This window comes from Watersipora subatra, chromosome 9 (assembly GCF_963576615.1).
Source record: "Watersipora subatra chromosome 9, tzWatSuba1.1, whole genome shotgun sequence".
Taxonomy (NCBI): Eukaryota; Metazoa; Bryozoa; class Gymnolaemata; order Cheilostomatida; family Watersiporidae; genus Watersipora; species Watersipora subatra.
This window is the reverse complement of record NC_088716.1, coordinates 51,468,926-51,494,138: the sequence shown is the minus strand read 5'-3', so window position 1 is coordinate 51,494,138 and position 25,213 is coordinate 51,468,926. Positions and strand designations below refer to the sequence as shown.

At 37.7% G+C, this 25,213-nt stretch overlaps 1 protein-coding gene across 1 annotated transcript; it reads right to left on the bottom strand.

Moving 5' to 3' along the window:
* Window positions 1-20,508: 20,508 nt before the first annotated feature.
* On the bottom strand, window positions 20,509-20,925 carry LOC137405185 (piggyBac transposable element-derived protein 3-like). The gene has a single exon (XM_068091412.1). The coding sequence runs from the start codon at window positions 20,923-20,925 to the stop codon at window positions 20,509-20,511; it is 417 nt and encodes a 138-aa protein (XP_067947513.1).
* Between the last annotated feature and the right edge of the window lie 4,288 nt (window positions 20,926-25,213).

Genomic DNA, 25,213 nt, shown 5'->3' with positions numbered 1-25,213 from the left:
TTTAAGAATTTATTTCCTTGTTTACAGTTTTTCTTTTAATTGCTATTTTTTGCCTTTTATCCTCAATTTTCACCTTTACCTACTTTCACATGTTTTAGGCTGTTTTTTTCTCATAATTGTCATATTTTTCAAAGAATTTTTTTAAAAAGATTTGTTTATGTTTGCTTATAATTAACTGTTTGATCGTTAGGGACGATTTACCTTTCTACTTTTTCATTGCTACCACTGCTTATTTTTTCTTCATTCATTTGAAACTAACCAGATGAAGCATTCTTTAAAAACAGTTGAACCAAACTTTGTGAAAATGTTCAGATTGTGAAGTGGTTGATTTGGAACTGCCTTGAATCTAAAAAGAATACAAACTCTAATTTTAACTGAAGTATTAAAAACATGCGTAATTATCTATAATTATGCTGCACTTGCTTTAAGCAACTTATTATACCCTATTGTTTATTTAGACCAAGATAATAGCAAGGCTCTATCTATAGCACAAAGTAAGTAGACCATCGTGCCTCAATTACCATCTTTGATAAGAGAGACAGCCATCATATTAATCTAATTTACCACCAAGATTCTTTATTTTACAACGGAGGCTTTAGTATAAACAAACACACAAACAAGTACAGAACAGCTCATAAAACCTTAATATAGTGTGTCAGATTGTAATAGTGCCGAGCCTGTTATGCTGTTGATGATGCCGCAATAATGATGTTTTCTAAAGGCATGGTACAAGATCCATCACTAAGCGTTTTTACCATTCATTGCAACACAATACAACAAAAAAATAAAAATGTTTAGATAAACTTCAATAGAGTTTTTATATTTCATCCACAACTAATGAAAAGCATAGCGCCTAATTTCGAATTGATAAATGTAGTCAGATAGAATTGTGGTGGAACATCACTTGGTTTGTACTAGTTTGGGTCATTTCGGTTGTGTATGCCAGCAATAGTTAACAGTTTACACTCAATCTATTTTAGTTTTGGTGGAAAGCTCATAATATTTTAGTAAGTTCAGATCATACACTGATGCTTATTTAAAAGGATGTACAGTTAAGAAAGAACACTCGAATGTTTAGCACATTGGCTCATTAGACTAACTTGTGATGCACTGTCATCCATGAAACATACGCGAACCAGTGAAACTTGGGAGTTGTCTGGGCTAATTGGACCTGACAGACTAGATGGTGTGGCAGGAACTTACTCAGTATCACTCATTTTATGGGTCGTTAAGACTTCCATGGATTTGGGTTGTGATGATCAGATTACTCAACCTGAATCAGTTACTTAAGCCAGTAAGTTCTGTATAAGATCTGGGCTAACTACACCGAGGTTGTTCAAGCAGGAAATATGAAACTTTTTTTGGTGTTTCTTGAGAGTGGATAGAGTTGAGACTGATATAGGGTTAGAAAAGGAGAGAACACGTTTTAAAGAATATTCGAAAAGTGGGGGAAGTAAAGGAAGCACAAACTATCTTAAACTTGTTGATTACTACTCTGACTTCTCTGAATGTAAGGCACTTTTAGACATGCAATCAGAAGTTGTCTAAGCAAAAAATAAGGAACCTTTATTGCTGCTGAAAGCAATTTTGAGCCAGTGTTCAAAGTGCACTTCTCTTAAAGAAAAAGTTTTCATTGAAATATTTTTTCAACGATTATGTATTAAACTAGAAATTCCCCTGTCATATAGCCCATGACCAAAGTGATATTGGAAAAAAGAAAGGATACTACTGATTGAGAAATGCAATATTAGCAGTCAAATGGCACTGCAGTGCAATAGGATAACTGCAATGGCAGCTGGATGTTATTATGTACAACAAACAGCAATAATGAAAGGAAAAGCTTATATGTTTATATCTCTCCCCTGCAATAGGAGAAATGCAATATTAGAAGTAAAATGGTAAGCTGCTGTGTAGTATACACAGTTTGAAAGTTGGTTGTGTTGAATGTAGAATGGTTTTGATAGCGATCTGTAACAGAAAGCGAGCATCAGCATTCACGCGTCTGGAAGTTTTCTGCAAACTGGAGCAAAATAAAAAAATGTTCTCGTCATAAAGGGGCGTTGTAGTTCGGCCCTAACTTGTACATAAGATGTAAATAATTTTGGCTAACATTCTAAATAAATTAATGAAACCTTCTGTAATTGGACAAAAAAAACATAGACTGATAAACTGTGTACCACAATTTCGTACCTGTAAATCGGTCTACGCTTCAAACGGTCTACGTTTATTACAGAAACCTTCGGATAAATAAAGTCGAATGATTATTCGTATAATTAAATGTTATAATAATTTTATAAAATCGAATAATTATCCCACGACCAAACACGAGCGAAGTGATTGTTTGGGAGCTTTATGATAAATGCATATATGCACACAACTCACAAAAATTATTCATTAACACCATCACAAACCTTTGTACCGAAATCTCATCAACAAATTTAACCATTTTTCAATGGAGTGGTTTATGTATAATAATGATACAAAACACATAAACCTATTTAAATATGTTACCAAGTCTTTAAAATTTGTAGACAATATCCCAAACCTTACCCATCTGATCGAATAATACATAACTAGACAGATTGATTTGGCCTAAAATCGCCATTAAAACCTGACAAGCCTGTTTTAATCAAAATTAAGACTGGCCAACGAAACGCTGATAAAGCCGTATCACTTTGTGACCGAGAGTAGAACCATTAAGTCGCATGCATTTCACGAGAAAAACGTGCACATTTCACCAGTCAATGGCATTGTCCCATTGCATAAGGTTTCTAATATATTTTTCCGTTTTTAATATCTTGCAAAAATATTTAATTAACAGAATAATTATTTTATAATCTTAAACAGATTAATTTGGGCTAAAACTGCCATTAAAACCTGACAAGCCTTTTTTAATCAAAATTAAGACCGGCCAACGAAACGCGGATTAAGTCGTGTGACCGAGAGTAGAACCATTAAGTCGTGCGCATTTCATGAGAAAAACGTGCACATTACACCAGTCTAAGGCATTGTCCAATTGCCGAAGGTTGCTAATATCTTTCCGTTTTTAATATCTTGCAATATCTAGAAATTCCCCTGTCATACAGCCCACGACCAAAGTGATAATGGAAAAAAGTGGTTGTTGAAAAAGTAGTTCTCAACAGGAATTGACAGAGTATAGTGTAAATGAGACTTGTTCGAGATGATATAAAATAGAATTGACAGATATAAAAGAAATTGGACAATGCCATAGACTAGTGAAATGTGCACGTTTTTCTCGTGAAATGCGCATAACTTAATGGTTCTACTCTCGGTCACACGGCTTTATCGGCGTTTCGTTGGACGGTCTTAATTTTGATTAAAAAAGGCTTGTCAGGTTTTAATGGCGATTTAAGGTCAAATTAATCTGTCTAGTTATGTATTATTCAATCAGATGGGTAAGGTTTAGAATATTGTTTACAAATTTCAAAGATTTTGTAACATATTTAAATAAGTTTATATGTGTTTTGTATCATTATTATACTTGAACAATTCCATTGAAAAATGGTTAAATTTGTTGATGAGTTGTTCATTTTTGTGTTTGTGTAAAAGTTTATTGTCTATAAATTCACTTATTGCCTTCAGAGTCACTACTTACAGGCCTTCTTAATACATATCTGGCCCGGTGTGTATATTAGGTTTTTTGCGTTATAGATATTTGAGGCATAAATTATGGTTACCGTCAAAGCGAAATGTAACTTACAATAACTTCCTAGACAAGTTCGAAGTTTTGACCGTTTGTATAATATGCATGTATATGCATGATAGTTTTCTGAATATATATGTTAAGATATTCTTCTTAAATTTTCTTTAAAATTATATAGTAATTAGGAGGTAAGTAAATGTATATAGATTTACCTTGTTAATAAAATACACCATATATATATATATATAATTTTTGTTTCCTCACCCCGGTTAACCCGTATGGGTGGTAATTTTTGCTCTAACTCGGGTCTCCTGTCAGAGACCTGGGAGTTTGAGCACTCGCCTCAAGATCTTAGCTGTTCCCAATAGCGCACTTTTCTGCAACTCACCTGAGTTGATTGCTGTCGGTATATGGGCAAGCCACATTTTATGCGCCAGTGTTATTGCGCCCAGTCCCCCTATGACTACTGGAATTACAGTTATTTGTACATCCCAGCATTTTTTAACCTCTTCTCCAAGAGGGAGATATTTCTCTACCTTTTCTTTTTCTTTGCTGGCTATATTGTAATCATTGGGTAATGCTATATCTATTATAGTAGCCCTCTTGTTCTCCTTGTCCACCACCACTATATCTGGTTGGTTTGTTGGTTATGTATATACATGTATATATATATATATATATATATATATTATTAATATATATTAATTAATAATGTATTAATAAATATATGTATAATAAAAAATAAAATAAATAAAGGTAAAATAGATTATTTAGTGAGCATATGATTCTGAACTTCTTACTGTAAGTCTAACCAAATTAGTTCAATAGCTATTTGGTATTTTACATGTTATACACCAGGATTGCATAACATGGTTTGTTAATTGGATACTCATAGAAATGTGTGGAATACAAAATAAACACTAACAATCTTTTTAGTTAATTATAAGTTGATTTAGTTGTTTATAAGTTATTTGGGAAATTGCTACATAATAGATATACAGCTGATAAAGAAATGGTAACACTTCAATGGTGCTGAAATCTTTAAAGGTAGCCCCTAGCAACAGAATTGTTTGAAAATACTAAACAATTTTTGTACAAAATTTTTATGATTTATGCATTTTTTGAACGTGTTAATAACCTCAGGTGAGATATATCAGTTTATTGTAGATCAAAGTGAACATTTCTGTTGTGGGTCAATACAGAAAATGAATTTCAGAGGTTTTAACTGCTGAAACGATTCCACACCTTTTGCGTGGTACCAATTATGTGTTGAATATGGTTAGTACATGTGACATGTATTTATTTCAATGCTTATGGCAACAAAAAAACTCTATCAAAATGCTGTATTCTTACATTCAAAATTCCTCATCGCAACCATTTATTTGTAACGTATGGAGGTTGCCACTGAATTATGGCTACTAAATTTAACTTCCTTGCACATATTCACCTATGACAGAGAAGGCTAGGGTCAATGAATAGGACAATAATTTTTGTACAAATTGGAAAGGTTCTATGGAAGCCAGTAAACATTATGAATAGACTAGATGTTTATGCACGGAGGAGGCAGTCTATCTGATGACTCACTCTTAGTGAGTCACCCTAAACAAGTACTCTTAGCAAAGAGCACTCCTTGTAATAACCAACATCCAAATAAATACTGGGGAAGAATATGAGGATAAAAAGATGCTCTGAGTCAATCTTAAACTGAGATATTGATAGGATTACGACTTGCATAGAGTTATAGAAACACTGGTACTCGCAAAGTTGAGTTTGAATTAAGTAACTCATGTAAGATTTGCTGGACTGCATTTTACCCATAAACATATATAATAAGGCTTCATGTCAATACATTCATCAGTGATGTTGTAAGGTGTCTATTCTGTAGGTCCTACACTGAGTTAGCTCAGAGGAGACTACTTAAAACAATCTAAATACTTTATAATTTTATCAAAACTTAAGGACAATTCTTAATTACTAAGACAATTACAAATTCTAGCTTTTTCACAGTATATTCACCTGGATATAGGCGTATCATTGAATGTATTACACACCCAGAATTGAAAAAACCGCTGCAGGATTCAGTGGTTAATCCTAAAGCTTTGAAATCAGAGCAGTTGAGTGAAACCGACAACCAGGACCCTAATTGAGACTGATTTAAAACAGATCCCTGAATTCCTTTATGCTATACCTTTACTGTAATTACTAAGTTACCATATAGCAATAGTGTAGCAACACTTGAGTGCGCTGTGCAGGGCCGACAAGGAGATCGTTTCTATAGGATGCGATAGTAGAGCAATGGTTGTTTGACGCCTTATGTCAAGGCATATGTCTGCGTATGAAGGAACAGAACAGGGGGACCTATGCACAAGAACACCACCGATAATAGCTAAGGCAGTTTCCATGGCGTGAAGATGGGGCATCTCATGGGTGTTTCACATCTAGACAGCAAATCTGAATCATCATAAAATAAGAGCGAGATGGCGGTTTCCATGATGACATTGCAGAGTCATATGAGGGTGTCTTGCTATGATATCATATCACTTTCCATACGCTGTCATTGTATTAAAATAAGTAAATAAGAGCCGTCTCCATCCGTCTGTCCAAATCCATGGGCTGATTTTGGGATGTAACATTACATCACTCAGGATTTGAACTCATACATTTGGTTTATCAACCAGGCACGCTACTATTGGCATCACTCGACCATCCTACCATATTGCGGTATAGTTGTGTAGTTAATTATTACACCTGATGATCTTTTAACACAAACAGAACTGCACAGGTACTAGTGGTTGTAGAAGGGCAAACATCATCTTCTTGTATACAAAATGAGAAAGCTGTCTGGTGACTCAGTGTTTCTACAAAATGAGAATATAGACAGGTCACCAGGGTGACCAAGCCTGATGAGTACGCAGTAAAGCAATAGTTTGAGATATACTTGTGATAGTTTGAGATATAGTTGTGATAGTTTGAGATAAAGTTGTTATAGTTTGGTCGTCTATCAGCCTCGGTAATGCGATAACATCGCAATACCTCAGCGACAGAGAAAGCCTGAGGCTTTGGCACTGGTTTTGGATCATGAGATTCAGTTGACACATTTCAGTGTCATTTGCTATCCATGTGAAGACCAGCAGACAACCATCCATGTAACGTGACAGTTAAAGAACCCACAACAAATCTGTCTAATTAAATGATCAGCTGTTGTATAATCAAGATTGGAAAGGAATCGCTAGATTCAGTAGCGCTCTGTTTAAACTAGAGTAACTTTGGTATCAATGTCGAGTCTTTAAAAACCTGAGGTTACAGAATCAACATATAGGTAGCGTGGCATGCCTATAAGTATTTCATTGTAAATTTTGCCTACAGAACTGTTCTCAAAGTATTTTCAATTTATCGATGTTCAGTGACAATTATTTACAATTAGTTTATTCTCAAAAGCTGTATTACAGATGGGCCACCAAAAAAGTAAAATAATCAATAAAAAGGTATTACCAGGTCATAAACACAAAAAGAGGGCTAAATATTTGACTGTAAATTTTACTTGCAGAACTGTTCTTAACGTATTTTCAATTTATCGATGTTCAGTGACAACTATTTACAATTAGTGTCACAGCAGCTGCTCTTCAGCAAGATTCGATTAGCTAAGTAATTTCAGTTAAAAATTTGGTTGTCTCTTCATTGTAATTCTGGTGGGGGAGACACCGCTGACCACCCTTCACCAGCAAACGCTTACTACGCACCTAAATTTCTTTGTAAACTCTGTTTCCATGTTTCATCATGTGAATACTCAAAGGGCCAGCATTGCTGCGTCACATTCTCAAAACCTCTTTACTGAAAACAAACAATACTGTCTTATGATCAATATTAGCTTATACCTGTAACATGTAACACTGAATTCACAGGCTTATAAAAATGGAAGAAATGAGGAAACACGCATGCAAGGGCAGACAATTTACAAGACAACCATCAAGTACCATTATCAATAATCAGTCTATAAATAATCACTTACATGCAGATCCTTGCACCATGCTGCCTCTATCTCATTCTGTAACATTTATAATAAAAACATGGTTCACCTGACAGCAGTCTTTTGCTAGTTTCAGTCAGCTAGAGTCATGCTGCCAATAATCACTAATGCATTCAAGATCACAACAGCGGCAACTCGGCTGCTACAATAAATGCTTTAAACTGTGAACAATAGCAGCTGGCATTAAAAAAAGTGGCAAGCTAATTCTCAAGAAAGTTGTGCTGCACACACAGATGGCCTGAAATTGTAAAGTGGAACCATCAAACAATTTGACGAAGAGTACAAGTATTTGGGGGCTATGCAAAGCAACATCAACAAGGCCACTACCAATTACAAGGAACGCGTTCAGCAGGTTCTAGAAAACCCCTTTAATTTTAGGAACCAAGTCAGGGTAATATATGCCTACACACTGCTAGTAATAAGGTTTGAAATTAGGTTTAATCACACGATTGAGTTATTGAATTATTGCAATGTTGGCAAGACAAATAACACAATAACTTTACCACACAAATCAAGATTTCTCATGAAAATATTTAATGATTTCATAAATTTTTTCAAAATATAATTATACAATCTAGTAGAGGAAATGCATAATCTCAAACAATATCATATATAATCTCAGGTATAATGAACTACAAGTGCAGACAACTTCTAGTAAGTTTCAACTAAACATGTCTGAGGTTAGATAATAATATATTACAGAGTCGCTGCTAACAAGATATGTCTGAACTGTATGTATGTCAATTCTTCTGACTGGCCTATTTAGCTCTTCCTATATATTCTTATGTTGATTTCATGTAGCTAGTAAACCTGCTTTTTGTGCTCCTAACCAATTCAGTGATGGATGTTAACCATTGAATAACGAAGTTGGCAACACACAGAAAAGTTCTTCCTACAGCTTTAATGAGCTATGAAATTGGTGATGTCTGCCATAAAGTAACCTATGAACCGCTTTGCCTTAGACCACCAGCTACCAGCTTTCAACCTCCTTTCTCTGCTTTTTTAGCTCCGATATATCTGAAGCATTCTACAATATTACAATTCCTTCTCTAAAAAAGGGATTGCGTTCTTAACACGCTCACCTTTTTAGCATCATCCGAAGTTTGTTGTAGAAACTCAATGCTATCATCTACTTCATGCAGAAATTTTTTGACAGATATCTCAAATGCTCCAAAAAGTTTTTGCAGTCTCTCTGTCATATCCTTGAAACACCCCTGTCATCAATCTTTTCAGCATCTAAATTGAACAAAAACAATCATACACATGTACATATAGCTTGTTTCCTATATTCTATTTACCTTTTTTATCTAGATCTCATATTCACATGTGTATCCTGCAGTAGCCCATTTCTCACCCATTTTCTCAGGAAGTCCTTTTGAAAGCTGGACTGATTCAGGCATCCCTTGTGTTATCAATGATCAAACATTCTCATTGTTTTGGTATGCGAGCAATGCTATGGGATGGGCTGGTGGCTCACTGTGAGGTTTCCTGCATAATGGACAGCGCAAAGGTGTGCCTTCTTCGCGAGCAATTCTGGTCTCTTCATCTGGGTAATAGAAAAGAAATGCATACATTGTCTTAAAAAATAGAAAAGTAAACAACAATAAAAGCAAGAGTGAACAACTCTCACCATATATTTAGCATGACTTAGATTTGACAACGAAGAATGAGATATGAAATGGGCATAACTAACTTGTTAATTTGTAGCCAATTCAATATTTAAAATATTCAGAATTGAGTCAACTACTGATTGAACGAAATGTTTAGATTTCTCCAAAACACTTGCTTGAACAGGTCTAATAAGAATAAGTCTACATGAAGCTTACATGAGAAGACTTGAGGAGTGTGCACTGAGCTCGACAATTTCATGTGTTGAGGCTGACTTGAGAGTTATTCGTATTCTGTGTATGACAGTCTGATAAGTGATTGCGTATGTTTATACACAATATCTTAATTCTTATGGAAATTTTAATAGAACTTGGGGTATATTCTACTTTAACTATAGTAATTATCATCTTGGATAACGTATTCAGAGTATTCATCTTAACTATATTTTAATCTAATCTTATGGAGGCCTTAATCTTGTAGAGGCATTTATTACTAATATAATATTTCCATTTACTACACTATTATGAATCAAAATGTTTTAATTTCGTACTATTTAGTAGGCATTTAAACAAACTAAATACTAATTACTTGCAACATTTTTCAATGTTCCATATATTACAATTATATTTGATAATTGTAATAATGGTACACTTTCAGGCGAATTCGTTTTTTCATAAGATGTCGACTGAGATAGTGCTACAGAGGATGCTTGGCAGGCAAAAGAAGAAGCAGTAAACAATAATTGGAGTGATTTTGGTATCATACCGTCAGGGTCTGTAATATTATAACTATGTGGTTCCTCAGCTATATGACTTGCCAGAGCCTGCGAAAACGCTAGGCATACGACCCGTAATAAGCACAGTGAAATAGTAACTAAAGTACTTTCCATCTATTTGAAGAACTAACAAGGGGCAGTCAGTCAGCAAAGTTTGATAACATTTAAAAATACCTGAGAACTGAAAATGTGCTAGACAAAGAATGGTTAACTATAATATTTAACAGTATGTTTAAATAAAAGCTACATTGCCAAGTCTTTTTGGGATTCGTGTAATAGTTTATCAAAATTTCTTTATTATTTTTGACAAAACAGAATATTTCTTGAAGCATTTTGAATTGAAGTATGTATAAGAGCAGATAATTGTCACATTACACAAAAGAACCTTATTTAATCCAAGGTCTACAAATAATCACTTACAATGATCCCCAATTTTGTACAAATATAACAAAAAACTTACATAATACTCAACTTGACAGCTTCTAGCCATAGCTTCAGCCATAGCTTAATAAGTTAATAATAAACCCTACCCGCCTGCTTCACCTGAACAAAGTGAAACATACACAGATGATGATAACAGCTAACAGATAAACATGCGCGCCATGGCAATGATGCTGTATGGTTATCTTATACTAAATATATAATGCTGACCTCTAGCTAGAAACCTTCGCTGTGGTACAAAGTGCACCAGCTACAGATAATCGCTATTGACATTTGGATGCCAATGTCAAATGCTGAGCTATCCCTCTATACCTTATACAGAATTAATACTATGTGTACAATTAAAAGTTACATTGTATTCATATACTAGCACTATTTTACAGTCAATACTTTTGTACAAATCCACACCCAGTACTCATATGTCACCAAAGCTAGATGAATGTTACCGTATCATGTCACTAATTCTAGGCTTAGCTGCTCTTTTTAGTAAATATAGATTTATATGTAGTTTTATTATTCACATTTGCTTTAGTTTCTGGTAGTTTTGTTGTGTATGGCTGAAACTTTGTGTTGTTGTAGGCATATAGCATGATTTACTGTAACTACTGCATAATTTTATTTGTACCACTACATGACTCATCAAGCATTGCTTATGATTGCGCCATTGATGTGAATGAGCATGTCCAGTCCGGAATTTTCCAGAAGGTTTGTTTATGTTTATAAGCTGTCAGTTTATAAGTCAGTGCTCTGCAGTAAGAATCAATAATATTTCATTAGTTATTAAATCAGGTTACTTGATAATTTACTGAGGCACTATACATAAATAAATTTAGTTATATCCCTATGACAGATTGATGTTATTAATCTTATTAACCTGGTGCCATTGATGCTGTGACTAGGATTGATATTTAAACTGTGGGAGGTAGCAGACTTTTATTAATAGATCTTTGCACTGTGTTATGTTGATAATCTACCATGATACTGTTGATCATTTGCTGGTGAACTCACAAGTTTGTCCAGCTGGTGAACTCACAAGTTTGTCCAGGATTAGCAAAGGAAAAAGAGAAAAGAGTGGCAGGTGACAATGACAGGGAAGCAAAAGAGAGAAATGTGCAGAGAAACAGAGAAATGTGCAGCAGAGAATAAAGAGGAAGAGGGAGAGGAGGGGAGAGAAGGAGAGAGGATGGGGGAGGCGGAAAAGGGAGGGAAATGGAGGGAGAACGAGGGAGAGAGATGTGCAGTGGAGGAGAAAAAACATGAATATAAAATAAACAAAACTTGAATTTGAAGCAGCTTAAACAGATAAGTTAGAGAATCATAGCGGTAGTAGCCTTGTATTATTTGAGAAAATAATGAAATAACCATCTTTTGGTGACAATAAGGATGATCTTGACAGTTACCGTATCTACAAAGATTTAGGCGTTTTGCAACCACTACTAAAGGAGATAAAATGTGTGGGCAACCTTTTTATTTACTTTGTTAACTGGCAGAACAATGGTGACATGCTCTCACTTGTCTGATAATGAAGCGCGTGATCACGATGCCTTGAAGGAATATACCTATTAGTGTTACTTGATAAGTATAATCTCGACGTCGAAGGTCATAGGAAGAGCATAAGATAAGATAAGTCTGATAGCACTGAATTTCCAAAGTAGCTTTTAGTGAGATTAACCACATTGCTCGCAAAATGGGTGAACATCGGGTGCTGCAGGTGGTTCATCTGTTTCAGAACTCATGCTATGTGAGCAGTTCTTTGAGGCATGTCCAAAAGATTTGGTAAACAACAATTTGATTCAATTGAAAGACTAGATGAATATGCAGATAAGTATTTAAGTGCTCATGATATGAAACTTGTTGAAGTTTCAAAAGTAATGCCAGGCAAAAGAAAATTTGATACTCAAGGATTTCCCCTAACTCTCCTATTCAATGTCATAGCTGCTCACAGTTTGAACTAGTGCTGGCCACGAGTACATCTTGACCAACGAGTTTAGACTCGCCCCTTCAATTCAAGTTTTTCGAGCTTCAGGTAGCTGACAGTGCTTGGCACGAGTACTTCTTGGCCAACGGGTTTTTCAAGTATCGGGTTTGTTGATACAGACTTTATGTTTAAATTTTTTAAACATCAGACATTACATTGCAATTACAATTCTATTCAATTTATTTATTATTTTTCACTATTTTTATTGGTCGACATTTGTGCTCACAGGGTTAACAGGTGGGTTGTTAAACAGTCAAGAGCGTAGGGCGCAATAGACCGAGTTTTTGTTCACTCAACTCGATGAATCCGTGTACCAAAACCAGAACTCGCCAGTCAAAACCCGAACACGCAAGATCGAATTTCTCAAAGTTTCTATGACCTGAGACTCGAGAGAAGATAAACCCGCTAGTTCAACAAGGTTTATTACCCGAGCCCAGCACCAGTTTAAACACAAGTCTTGTGATTGTAAAACCCTACAACAAAAGTGTTTTAAGTGTAAAAAGACAAGGTTATATATCCAAATTATGTCTAACAAGTGCAATTAAGTATGTGCCAAGTAAGAAATCTATCAGCCTCAGCTAAGCAGGATGAAGATCAGGTTAGGTTGAACATGGTAGCGAGTCTTTGGATCTAAATGATGAAGACTCGGAAGTTGGCAAGGGCTTTGTAGGTGATCAAGAAGTTAGAGTTTTAATAGATTCAGACTGTAGTGGGATAATAGCCAATGAAAAGCATCTGAAACATGGAGAGTTTATAAGTAGTTACACTAATTTAGTTTTGATGAATAGAACTAGAGTAGAAGGCCAGCAATTAAAAATCAAAATAGACCCTTGAGTGTTGATAATCTTACAACTTGAAAGAACAACTTCAATTTATGACTTTGATAATCAGCAGTGTAAAATAAGTTGATGAATTAGTCTATCAAGCCAATAGCGTGGGGCAGTAACAAGACGAGCCCAACTAGCTGCTAATAAAAAGTCTTTCTCCATTGAAGATAAAATAAATCACTAATATAAAAGTAGAAATAGAAAATATTCCTAAATTTCAAAGGGAAAGCAACTCCATAAAGCCATTATTAAATAAAGTTGGTGTAACTAGGACAGACTCGGAAGACTTGTTTCAATTTGAGCAGAATGTGTTGTAACGGTTATCTCCTGGTTCAAATGGCTAAACTATGAAACCGGTGGCTTTACCTGAGTCATTGAGAGAGAGTTGTATGGAACAGGCTCATTAATCTATTCTCACTGGTCATCTTAGCAGCGCTAAACATAGCGATCGTATTTTGTCATTATTTTATTTGCCCAGTTTTAGTGAAAAGGTGGCTAAACTCTGTTAGTCATATAACATTTTCCAAAAGACTATACTTAAGGCTAAAGCGGATAATGTACCCCTGCAAAACATCCCATCGAGAGTTAAGAAATCCCATTTGAGAGAGTAGCAGTAGTTCTCTAGCAATTCTTTTACTTGTCTAAAGATGTCTTGCTTTATCACTGGTGAGGTTTTATAAAGAAATAAGCGTATTGGATGTGCTTCACTTGTGTCAATTTTGTGAGTATCTGTGCAACCTAGATCAGCCCATGATTTGGCAAAAACATCCTAGTTTTCCTCTACCATGCTAACTAGCTCAGCCTTATCATGGCTATCCAAAGCGCATGTTGAGAAGTTAATGTTCAGCTCATTAGCTGAAGCTTGCCATCAAGTGAAACCACTTTCTTGCTACACGCTTGCAAGTTGATATGGCTATTATTAGCTGTAACAGCTAGTTTACTGTCTCTGATGTTCTTTGTGGTATTTGTGGAATTTTCGTTGATATGGGAAATCCTAGCTATGGAGACTCCCTTCTGAACAATTGTCCTGATCTGTGTCATTTGACATATGATAGACTGGTTTGTCTCTGCTAATGAGACAATGAGCACCTTTGCAACCTTGCAATGAACCAGAACTATAGTCTAGAGATTCAGCTACACAGTTACATCGTCTTTTATGGTCACTAGCTATCACATTATCATAGAATTTTACAGGGAATACAACGATGCTTTTGGAAGGTTTATCAAATTTTTCTGCTGTGGGAAATCTCAAATTTGGAAAGCTTTTATCTAAGCTTTCAATTGTAGAAACAAACACACATTTTGGAAACAAAGAACCATCCTGATTGTCATATTCTACAGTGGCATTATGAGCCTTAATGAAATCTACACCTAGTATGACGTCATAACTAAGATTCTCTATAATATGAAACTTATGACTACAGCTAAAACTACCTACACTAACCTCTACATCAGTAACACCTAATATAGGAACTATAGTGTTACCTACACTTCTACGTAGAGTTGCCCCGATTTCAATATCGGAATCAGTATCGGTGCCGATATGGGTGTTAAGTATCTGAATCGGTATCAGCCGATCTTTTGGTTTGGTCTTGGTTCGGACATTTAGGGGGGTAGTCCCTGGGCACCGTCACAGGTGTGTATTTTGCTGGCTATCCTTTATTTACTGGATTTGGTCTCTCCTAACCCTTGGTCTGGTAGCTCAGGTGTTTGAAGGAACGGGTCTTGTTACCGCATATGAGATAGTGGAATTGCAGGTTATGGTAGTGTTGGCTCTCACGAAGTTGCAGCGTGTGTAATTTCCTAGCCATGGGAATGATCCTTTAGGTGTCGGATAATTAGGTTTTCATAAGTCAAGACTTCTCCGGTTGGTGATTAATTACAGCTTGTTGTTTCAGAGGTGTAGTGTTTTCTTTTTCAAAGGCCTATGTTCACACAGCATTTCGACGAGATTGGCAGTAAACGCTCTCTTTTCCAAAAGCATGTTTATACCTTCCTTTTTCAGAAGATGTCGACTTTGACATCACGGTCTCCAAGAGCCTGGTTGTTGTGGTTGCCTTTTGCCAGCCTATCCCGTCCTCAGTGATGAATTCCACATCTGACCCACTGCCCTCGCTTTCCGTGGCCCTAGCCCAAGTCTCCCTTTTAAAGCCCTGACTCGCTGCGCATTTTGGGTGGCGCGACTCCTTCTCCTTCAGGTGCCGCGCCTCCCAACCAGGACTTTTCCTTCTGAGCTGATCCTGCCTTGCTGCAAGTTTTGGTCTTGGTTCCAGCCGGCCAATCTCCCCCTCTATACCTTCAATCCTAAAACTGGCTTTCAGAAGGCGGGCTCCCAAAACTGTGTTCGCTGCCAAAAGCTTCCTCCGAATGTCTCGGACATCTCTCTGTAAGCCATAGAGTTCCCTGACAAGTTCTTTGAGGTTTCTAGCCATACCTTTCCATTGACAGCTGCAAGGATGGTGATGCATGAGTCAACTCTGTGTACCTTACGAATATGTTTGACTTTGGCTGTTCTTAAACTTCTGTCCACCCTTCTTAGATAGGCTCTTCAGCAACATCTTCCAAGAATGCAAGACTCCTGCGCTCTGCATCCACTGACTCTATTTGCGGTGACCTTCGCCTTGTGTTAGCCCATCTGTTTCTTACTGTAGATTTTATCAGCATCACTCTGGTCTTCAGTTGGTTCAGCTGTTTGCTGAATAGTTTGTAAGAGAGGTATAGAGTCAAAATAGTACAGATGATGAAAACCCATGCATAGAATGGGTTACGCAGCGCGAGTAGCAACGATGTCATTCTTCTAGAGGTTATTCCTGTAGCCAGGTTGTTGGCAGCAATGTCTGCATCAGAAAACTCTTGATCTGACTGTACACCAAGCAGTGCCAGTGCTTCAGCTTGTTCTCCTGCTGTATGTAGAAAGGCATTAAGCTCGTTCGATGGCTGTAGCTCTTGCCAAGAGTACATTGAGACTGGGCAAAAAATCATTGGCTTCATCAAGTCATCATGGTACGATGTCCACTGTGAGTTAAACATATGAAGGGTTGAAATCTCTTCGATACTTGATAGTAGCCCTTTTTCTCAGGTGTAGATGTGAACTTCTCCTTTAATTCTTACGGGAACCGATGATGCTAAAGAACAATCAGCTGGGGTACCAAAGTGTGATACGACTAGTGTTGATGGACGCATGTAGCCTTTTGCTGTGTGGTTGCGATACTCGAACTGAATTGGTATTTCGACGGCGCAATTTTTGGATTGTGCCACCAGTTGATAAGCATCCTTGAGGATCGGGAAACAACTCCAAACTTCTATTATGCTGTCTCCTGACCGACTGTACAGTAATGAGTTGTTTAGTATTGCTCTAACTGCCTCTGTAAGTCTGGTGACTGCCGCAGTTCTCAACAATGTCGCATTGGTCTGCAGGCTCTCACATGTTGTTTTCAGCAAGTGCCAGCAGCTATACTGTTGCTCTTCTCTTAGTCTGTAGTAAAGTGCCTGTAGCTCAGCTGCTAACTCATTTGAGGTGATGACTTCCACATCTGCTTGTCTTCTAGCTCTTGAAATGTTTCCACAGTTAGGACCATTCTCTGAGTATCGGATGATGAATGGAATGGACTGATATGATATATGGAACTTCTTTCCACAGTTATTTTCAGTTTGGTTCTTCGTGTAGGTCAGCGCTAACTACCCATCATCAGAAATCCAACTCTTTTGTAAAGTTCGCCCGCTCATAGTCTTATAGAAGATGTACTTGCATTTGGCCTCCATGTTAGCCTCCCAGACTAAGGCAGTTTGTCCAACCTGGCATTCATTGGCAAATTAATTGGGGCAGGTGGTCACATCAGTTCCTGTACACTGGAAACCATTTGAATCATGCTGCTTGTAAATCTTCACTGAAATTGCGAAGTAATTGGTAGCGGTGTACACATGCCACTTGCAGCATTCAGAAAGACCCCATGACAGTGTCCTGTATATGAGGCGATTGGTGGTAATCAAAGCTCCACTGGTCTGCTTCTCAAGAGTTCCGGCTTTGGACCTCCTGGTGCTAAGCATATCTCAACACTCGTCCACTGTGACCATCAGTTCTTCTGTCGAGCGCTTCTCCAAGTGCTCATTTCCCAAGAAATAGGTCAGCAGTTTAATTGTTTGTACCATTCCTCTGCAGTGCCATCCCGAAACCTCATACTTTATTATGTTTCGTCGGTATATGTCGAAAGTGGCCTTACTGGGCGCTCCCTCAAAACTGTCAGCAGCTTTCTCACAACTCATCACGGCAGGAAGTGTAAATAACTGCCCTGGTGAGGTGGTTGGGCAAATCATTGGTTGTAAGGCTGAAACCCTTATGACCAAGAGTGTGAAATATGTTGCCAGCTCTGTGCTGGCAGATCTGATGTCAGACTGCATGTTGCTGGGGTGACCAGACAGCAGGCATTAGTGAGCGTGGTCAGGTAGAGAAACCCATTTGATGAGGACAGGGGGCTCCCGCCACCTCGACTCAGTGAGGTAGCTGGTGCTTCTTGTGTCTCCACTTGCTGCACTCTTGGATTCTTATTTTGGTTGCCTCTATTGAATTGGTGTTGCGGGTGCTGCCGCTGTTGACAACTACTAGCCGTATGGCCGTAAACCTTGCACCTGAAGCTTAATGGTTCCACATTTGAGTTGAATGCTGGGGAGCGTCGCTGTCGCTTTTGCTTGTCATTTCTAGGCTGATAACTCTGCTGCCATCTCGGTCTAGCATAAGGTGGCGCTTGATTATTGTATTGTCGAATAGGCTGAGGCTCGGGTAAATGATGTTGTGGGTTAGGCCAGTCACTTTCTCTAAATCGTCTGTCTTGTCTTTGTTGCTGCGAGTAGGGGTTCTCCATCTTTAGACTGCTTACTTGGGTGGTCAACTCATCAATATTCTTCATAAGAGCTTCAGTAGCAGGGTTGGTCAGGACAGCCTTGACCGAAGTTGTCCCTTCTCACTGCATAAACTCTCTCTGTGCTTGGCCTTTTACGGCAAACCTAAGAGCTTCTTTGGCTGACTCTTGGTCTTTGAGAATTATCAGCTCTTGCAGGTATCTCGGCAGTCTTCCAATGAACTTCATCATAAGCTGATCATCTGCCAAAAGGGGTCGCTCATCTGGGCAGATTTCTGATTCAATCTCTGCAGATCATCAAAATACTGTACAACGCTTTCTCCTGGCATCAGCATGCACAAGTGGAAAGCACCTGTCCCATGTTTCTTGCCCTCTGTCAGTGGCTGAAAGTATTCATTTAGAGCTTTTATCAAATCTTTGTAGTTTTCTTTGAGATCTCCATTCGCTGCCACTGTTTCCTTGTAGATCTTTAGAGCATGACCTTTCAAGCTGTTGGTTAACCACAAAGCGGCCTTCTTGTCATCAAAGCCAAACCGGTCGCAAGCCATTTTCTAGTCACTCAAGAAGCTCCGAAAGCTGCCATCACGTGTAGGGTCGCCATGGTTTTTTGGAAAGCTACCGTCAAAGCGAATAGCCATGTCTGCCATCTCTGCTGATCTTCGGTTTTCCAGGTCACGTCGCAAGCTAACAATTTCCTCAGCCAATCGGCGGCGATCCCTCTCCAAAGCTTGGCAGTCACTGTCTGAGGTTTCCACGTCCTCACTTCCGCTCATACAATTGAAAACAATCAAAGCAGTGAGCACTGTTCTAACCAATTTTACTAAAAACCGCTAAGTTCACAGTTTTATAATTTAGTAGAAGGCCTTTACCTAAAGCTGTGAGGTTTCAAGGTAAAGTTGTGTGTGGTGGGGTGTGGTGGGGTGTGGTTGTAGTCTTTGTCTTCTCTATGCAATGACTGCAACATAATGTATAATATCAGCAAGTATCACACCTCTATGCTCTCTCCAGGCTTACGGATCTACACAATAGCCACTTTCTCATAGCTAAAATAAAAATCTCAACCAAGATTGACTCAGTCACCGCCTGGGGCAGTCCAGGGTTTCCTCTTTTTGTTCACGCTCTCTGCACACACTTTCTTAGCAGTGTGCAGGGCACTCATAATGTAGGCTAGACTTTGTAGTGGCTTCTCTGTAAGATTTTTATCTTATACTCAAACTTAAACTCTCTCTCTCAACTGGACTGCACATTTAGTGCTTAAGAAATCTCTCACAATTTTCTCAAAATAACTCGGAGCATATTTAGCTCAATACTCAGGGATAGCATTTTTGTTTACTCTTATAAGCACTATAATCTCTCTCAAACTCATTGCATGCATAACCACGAGTTTCTCTAATTTAAAATCACTCTTAAAGACCCTGCAGAACCCAGGTGGTTGAAGCCATGATAAAAAAAGTTTTCTTTTGTAATCTAGTTTGTTTTAGCTTCCTTTTTGCAAGGGTAAAAAGAAAAAAATCATTATGAATTTTTTTAATGTTTTTTGCTTTGTGACGAATATGTCACATTTGGCATTACAGTGTAAATTAAGAGCAAGAGTTGAATATTGAATGTTTTATTATAATTATCAAATTGCATGTGCCAGTATCACTGAAATGACATAAATGATAGGACAATAAGATTGTGAACTGTTACAGTTGAGCAGGACCTTTTTGAATCATGTACATGACAACTCTTACGCATGGAAGTCCACGAAACAATTACGTCCGTCCACAAAGCACAACCGCACACCACATTTACTGCACATTGTGTTAGTGTTATTTATTTCACACAGCCTACACCTTCCTCTCTTTTCACTCTTTGCTGGTCAATGGGCCACTTGATCTTTTCTCACATCAGCACCTGGAATGTTCACAACCTTTTGCTTGGTTATCAGCGGGTCAGAAGATGTGCGTCGGCCACGCTTCTTGTCGCTGTCAACTGATACCAGGCACTCAGCTACTATAGCCTGAAACTTGCGCTGCGGGAGCATTTGTTTGTCTGGAAGCTGCAACAAGCGGCATTCTCGCTTGTACATTAGCCAACTATTGACCAAAGCCATGGAGAGAAAGTGCCAAAAGAGGTAGATATACCATCTCCTAGACCGTATTCTAAATCAGTACTTTGCCAGAAAGGAGTCGGGTATGTCAATACCACCCATGTGGTTGTTGTAATCTGCCACAATTGCAGGCATGGAAACATCAATCCTTTTTTTTGCCTTCTTGTCCCAACTTCCAGCCATGCGCAGTGGCTCTACACAGGTATGGGTCGAGAGCAATGTCACTGCTCGGTTGTCAAACTATCTAACAGCCAAAATGTTGTGAGTGTCTTCGACCCGAAAGTCAAATATCCCTCTGCCTTCCTTCTTGAGTTCTTTTTCACCTTTGATGTTACAGTTTGGAAGCCGATTCTGTCTGACAGTGCCAGTGTACTGTAATCCCCACCCTAAAAGTTTATCCAGGAGTGGAACGCTGGTAAATAAATTGTCTGCATAGATCTTATAGTTTGAATTCTTTGCTAGTGTAGAGACAAGCTTCATCACTACATCTCCACCTTGGCCAAGGTGGCTTCGGGTGTCATCGCCACCTTGATAAATGTCAAAGACAAAGAGCATTTCGCTGGTACCAGCTCTACCCCATACCTTGAATCCCCATGGATGTGGTTTGCTTTTTATATACTGCCTGATTAGGCTGGTTGTTCCTTGATACTGTACCATCATTTCATCAATTGAGTTGCGCTCTTCTGCTGTTACTTTTAGGCACTGATCCCTCAGACTGTCTAACCATGGTCGAATTTTCCAAAGCTTGTCTTTCTTCTGTTATTGTTGACAAAGTGTAGTTGGGTAGTAAGCTGTTGGAGCCTATTCCGTGGCATTACACTACTTATTGGTACATAGTTGGTACCTTGTTCCCAGTATTTTCTCACGCTGCTCATTCGTACAAGGCCCATATGAAAATACATTCTCATCATCTGCTCTACTTCTTTCTTCATGGTGTTGATGCTTTTTCCCGTTTTTTATGTGCTGTAGAGGTTGGTATTGTCCACCATGCCATCAATCATATCAGCAGTCACAAATTGTTGGAAGTACTGATATGGTGTTTTTATATTCTGGTTAGCTGGAGCCTCCATTTTGGCACCGGTGAATGCAAAATTTGGTGGTTGAAAGACCTTTTTCCTCCAGCGGTATGAGGGCCGGACTCTTTTTGGTACATTGCCGGCTATAGGTGCAGTCGCCTGCACTGTGTTACGTAAAGGTTCTTCATCACTTTCATCACTTGGCTCGCAATCATTACCACCAATAGTCTACAGTAGATCAAGAAACAATGTTATAGATGTTAATTTTGTTGTCAAAGAGCAAGTTTAGCACCCGAAAGCAACAATAATATTGAGACCAGCTGCGCTTACGCCTACATATAAAGCATTCACAACTAAATACCTGCAAGTCTGGATGCCAATCTTCATCTGAATCACTCTCCTCATAATCTTCAATTTCACTGTCATCGCCGTCAATAATTTCTAGTATATTCTCTACTTTCACGCGAGATCGAGAAGCCATGTTGGTTACCACCAAAATTCACAAATTTAATTACACTGAACTACTATTTTACAGAACTCATGATGCTCAACTACAGAATGTGACTATGCTCTTCTCAAGTTCTCCTCAACCTATATACTATCGTCAAAACAACTCACTTGGTGCAAAGAATATCCACCTTTACCTTACTTGATAATCCATTTGTATCTGTGACGACCCTCAGTTTAAACACAGAAAGAACTACATAATTAGACAGCATTTCTACTTCACGAGTGCATATCATATTATTGTTACCACATATTAGCCGATGCAGATTAGTTTTACAATGCATGTTTGTCAGCCATAAGCTAGGAAGTGCAGGAAATGAGAACAAAGGCCCACTGTTACACCGGTGTAACATGAATTAATTTTGCTTATGAAAAGGACCAAGACATCAAAGGATTTATTACATAATTATTTTGAGTAAAGTACAGATCCTGTTAAACAATATTAAGGATGATTTTGGCAGCGGAAATGCTCTGTGGGGTTAACCCCACAGAGCATAATTAAAGACATAATTTGTAAGACTGTTTTCACCAGGAAAACAGGGATCCTTCTTAAAAATTAGTCTGTTTCAAAACTCTGCTCACTACATCTCAAGTCTATAGTTGCTGGCTGTATATTTGTACGCTTTTCTACATACTTAAGTATACAGCGCTTGCTAGCAGTTCTTTCACTAACTGGCTGCAAGCGAGTCCTACAATTTGTAGTTATCAATAAAAGGTTTAGGAATGTTTTCTCAAAATAGAAAGGAAAGCTTACTCAAGCGCATAATAATTACAGTGTAGATAGCCAATTGACTGATCGGCATTGAAAAATATGATCAATGACAAAATTATTAATGTGGGTGGTAGAATGTTCTCTAAGTGGTATTACCATGACCAGCTATTAAAATACTTAGTTATTAATGTGCGATATGTGTCCATGCATCAAAGCAAACTGCATACTTGGTTATGACACCAAATCTGTAAAGAATTTGCCTCTGATACATCGGTGAAGTTGTTTGAGGGTGCGCGCTGATTGTCATTTACTCCACCAATTTTCAAAAACAAAACCTATAGGTTTTGTTTTTGAACATTGGTGGAACATAGTTCTATTGCGTAATGTCTGGATTTTAAATACCAACAACCCGAATTCAAGACATGCAGTTATGATTTTGATGCATCGACATAGTTGCATGAAAGTTCATTGACCTTGCGAATTACCCCCAAGACAAAACTTGTGGGGTAACCTACCAGCTCAATAATTAAACTGTTTCTGCAAAGTTCACAATGTTTTATTTTCAATAAAGACAGAATTTGTCAAAGAACAACCAGTCACAAAATATAAAGTGTAAGATACTATTTAAGTAGTTTAAACAAAATTAATAAAATAAAAATCATTAGAGCAGGAGAAAAAGTTAATCGATTAATTAAGATCCAAGACTTGAATACATAAGTTTTAAAATAAGTCTATAACTCCCAAAAATTGTAAGATTCAGCAACTGCCTTACATTATATTGTAAAATAGCTCAACTTGCCTTGCTCTGTGTCGATCCAGTGACTGAATGCTGAACTTAGAAAAATGCTGCAGTATTTATTCTGTTTTTACTATTTATAGGAGACAAAAATAAGTCAGAGTATCATTGGCTAAAAGAATTGTGACGTGCAAAAGATTACAACATGTTGTGAAAGATCCTGTAGAAAAATTATGAATATTAGAATCTCAAAAATAGTTACTTTTGTGGCTGTGTCTGATATTAAATTGTCATTTCTAGCTGGTCATTTCTTGCTTTGGCTTGGTCTTAGTTCGGACGTTTAGGGGGTAGTCCCTGGGCAAAGTCATAGGTGTGTATTTCGCTGGCTATCCTTTATTTACTGTTATTTCTTCTAACCGCATATGAGATAGTGGAATTGCAGGTTATCACGGTGTTGGCTTTCACGAAGTTGCAGCGTGTGTAATTTCCTAGCCATGGGAATGATCCTTTAGGTGTCGGATAATTAGGTTTTCATAAGTCAAGACTTTTCCGGTTGGTGATTAATTGCAGCTTGTTGTTTCAGAGGTGTAATGCTTTCTTTTTCAAAGGCCTATGTTCACACAGCATTTCGACGAAATTGGCAGTAAACGCTCTCTTTTCCAAAAGCATGTTTATAATATTTTGGCTTCAGTCAGGACGCAATCATCAAGTGCGGTATTTCCCAATGACAGCGACATGATTTATTGCAGCCAATCACGAACAAGCAACCAATGATGGAAAACAGGAATGCGGTGTAATATTTCTATGTACTAGCATTACGAAAGTAATTTGAGCAGTTGATGCATAGTTATCTATCTCTCTTGATCTTGATGATATGATGTATCGTTTGCATCGCATAAAATAACCTCAGTGTATGGCGCCTTACAGTGCCTCTCGTTGTGTGTTCACAACTCGAGTTGCACAACTCAAGTTGTGAACACGCAACGTGACTTTGTAAAAGTAAGGTGCAATATATTGGTATTACGGTAGCATAACCGTATATCTGGTTATATTAACAATGGTACATCAATAAGCACCCGTTAGCTAATAGAAATTAAACTATGTATGTATGTATATGTACTGTAAAACTAGAGCTAATAGCGAATTATACTGTGCCGAGTTTGCAACTTGAGTTGTACAACTCGAGTTACATTTACAAACTCGAGTTGATAAATATAACTCGAGTTGTACAACTCAAGTTGCAAACTCGGCACAGTATAATTCGCCATTAGCTCTAGTTTTACAGTACCTACATACATAGTTTAATTTTTATTAGCTAACAGGTGCCTATTGATGTACCATTGTTGATATAACCAGATATACCGTTATGCTACCGTAATACCAATATATTGCACCTTACTTTTACAAAGTCGCGTTGCGTGTTCACTCGAGTTGTGAACACACAACGTGAGGCACTGTAAGGCGCCATATCAGTGGCTTATCGGTATTTAGCCTGTCCTCCCTCCTCTGTGGCAAGTGAATCCTTCTTCAGTGTGACTGGCTGCATCGCTAGTGATTGAAGATAAGGACGTCTCACTGAGATAATTGAATCACAAACGGTAATTTAGAGAAACGTTTATTTGCTCTAAACTTGTTCAGGTGCATCAGTTCATTCAACAGTAAAAGACAGACTTTATTATCACAGAGAAAGCTGTACCACTAACAGTAATTACCATTATTACTAGCAGATTACAAGAAACATGGACTGTTTTGTTACTAGATGCAGTGGTATGTCAGTATGTGAATAAATATACATGTATAACTTTGTTCCATAAATACAAACAAATAAATACATCAATATTTATATTTTCTTTGCATTATATTTGTATAATAAAATTAACAATTATCTATGCAACACAAAAGATCTGAATCGGTATCTGAATCGGATTATTTTTCAATAGGAATCGGTATATCGGATCAGTATCTGAATCGGTT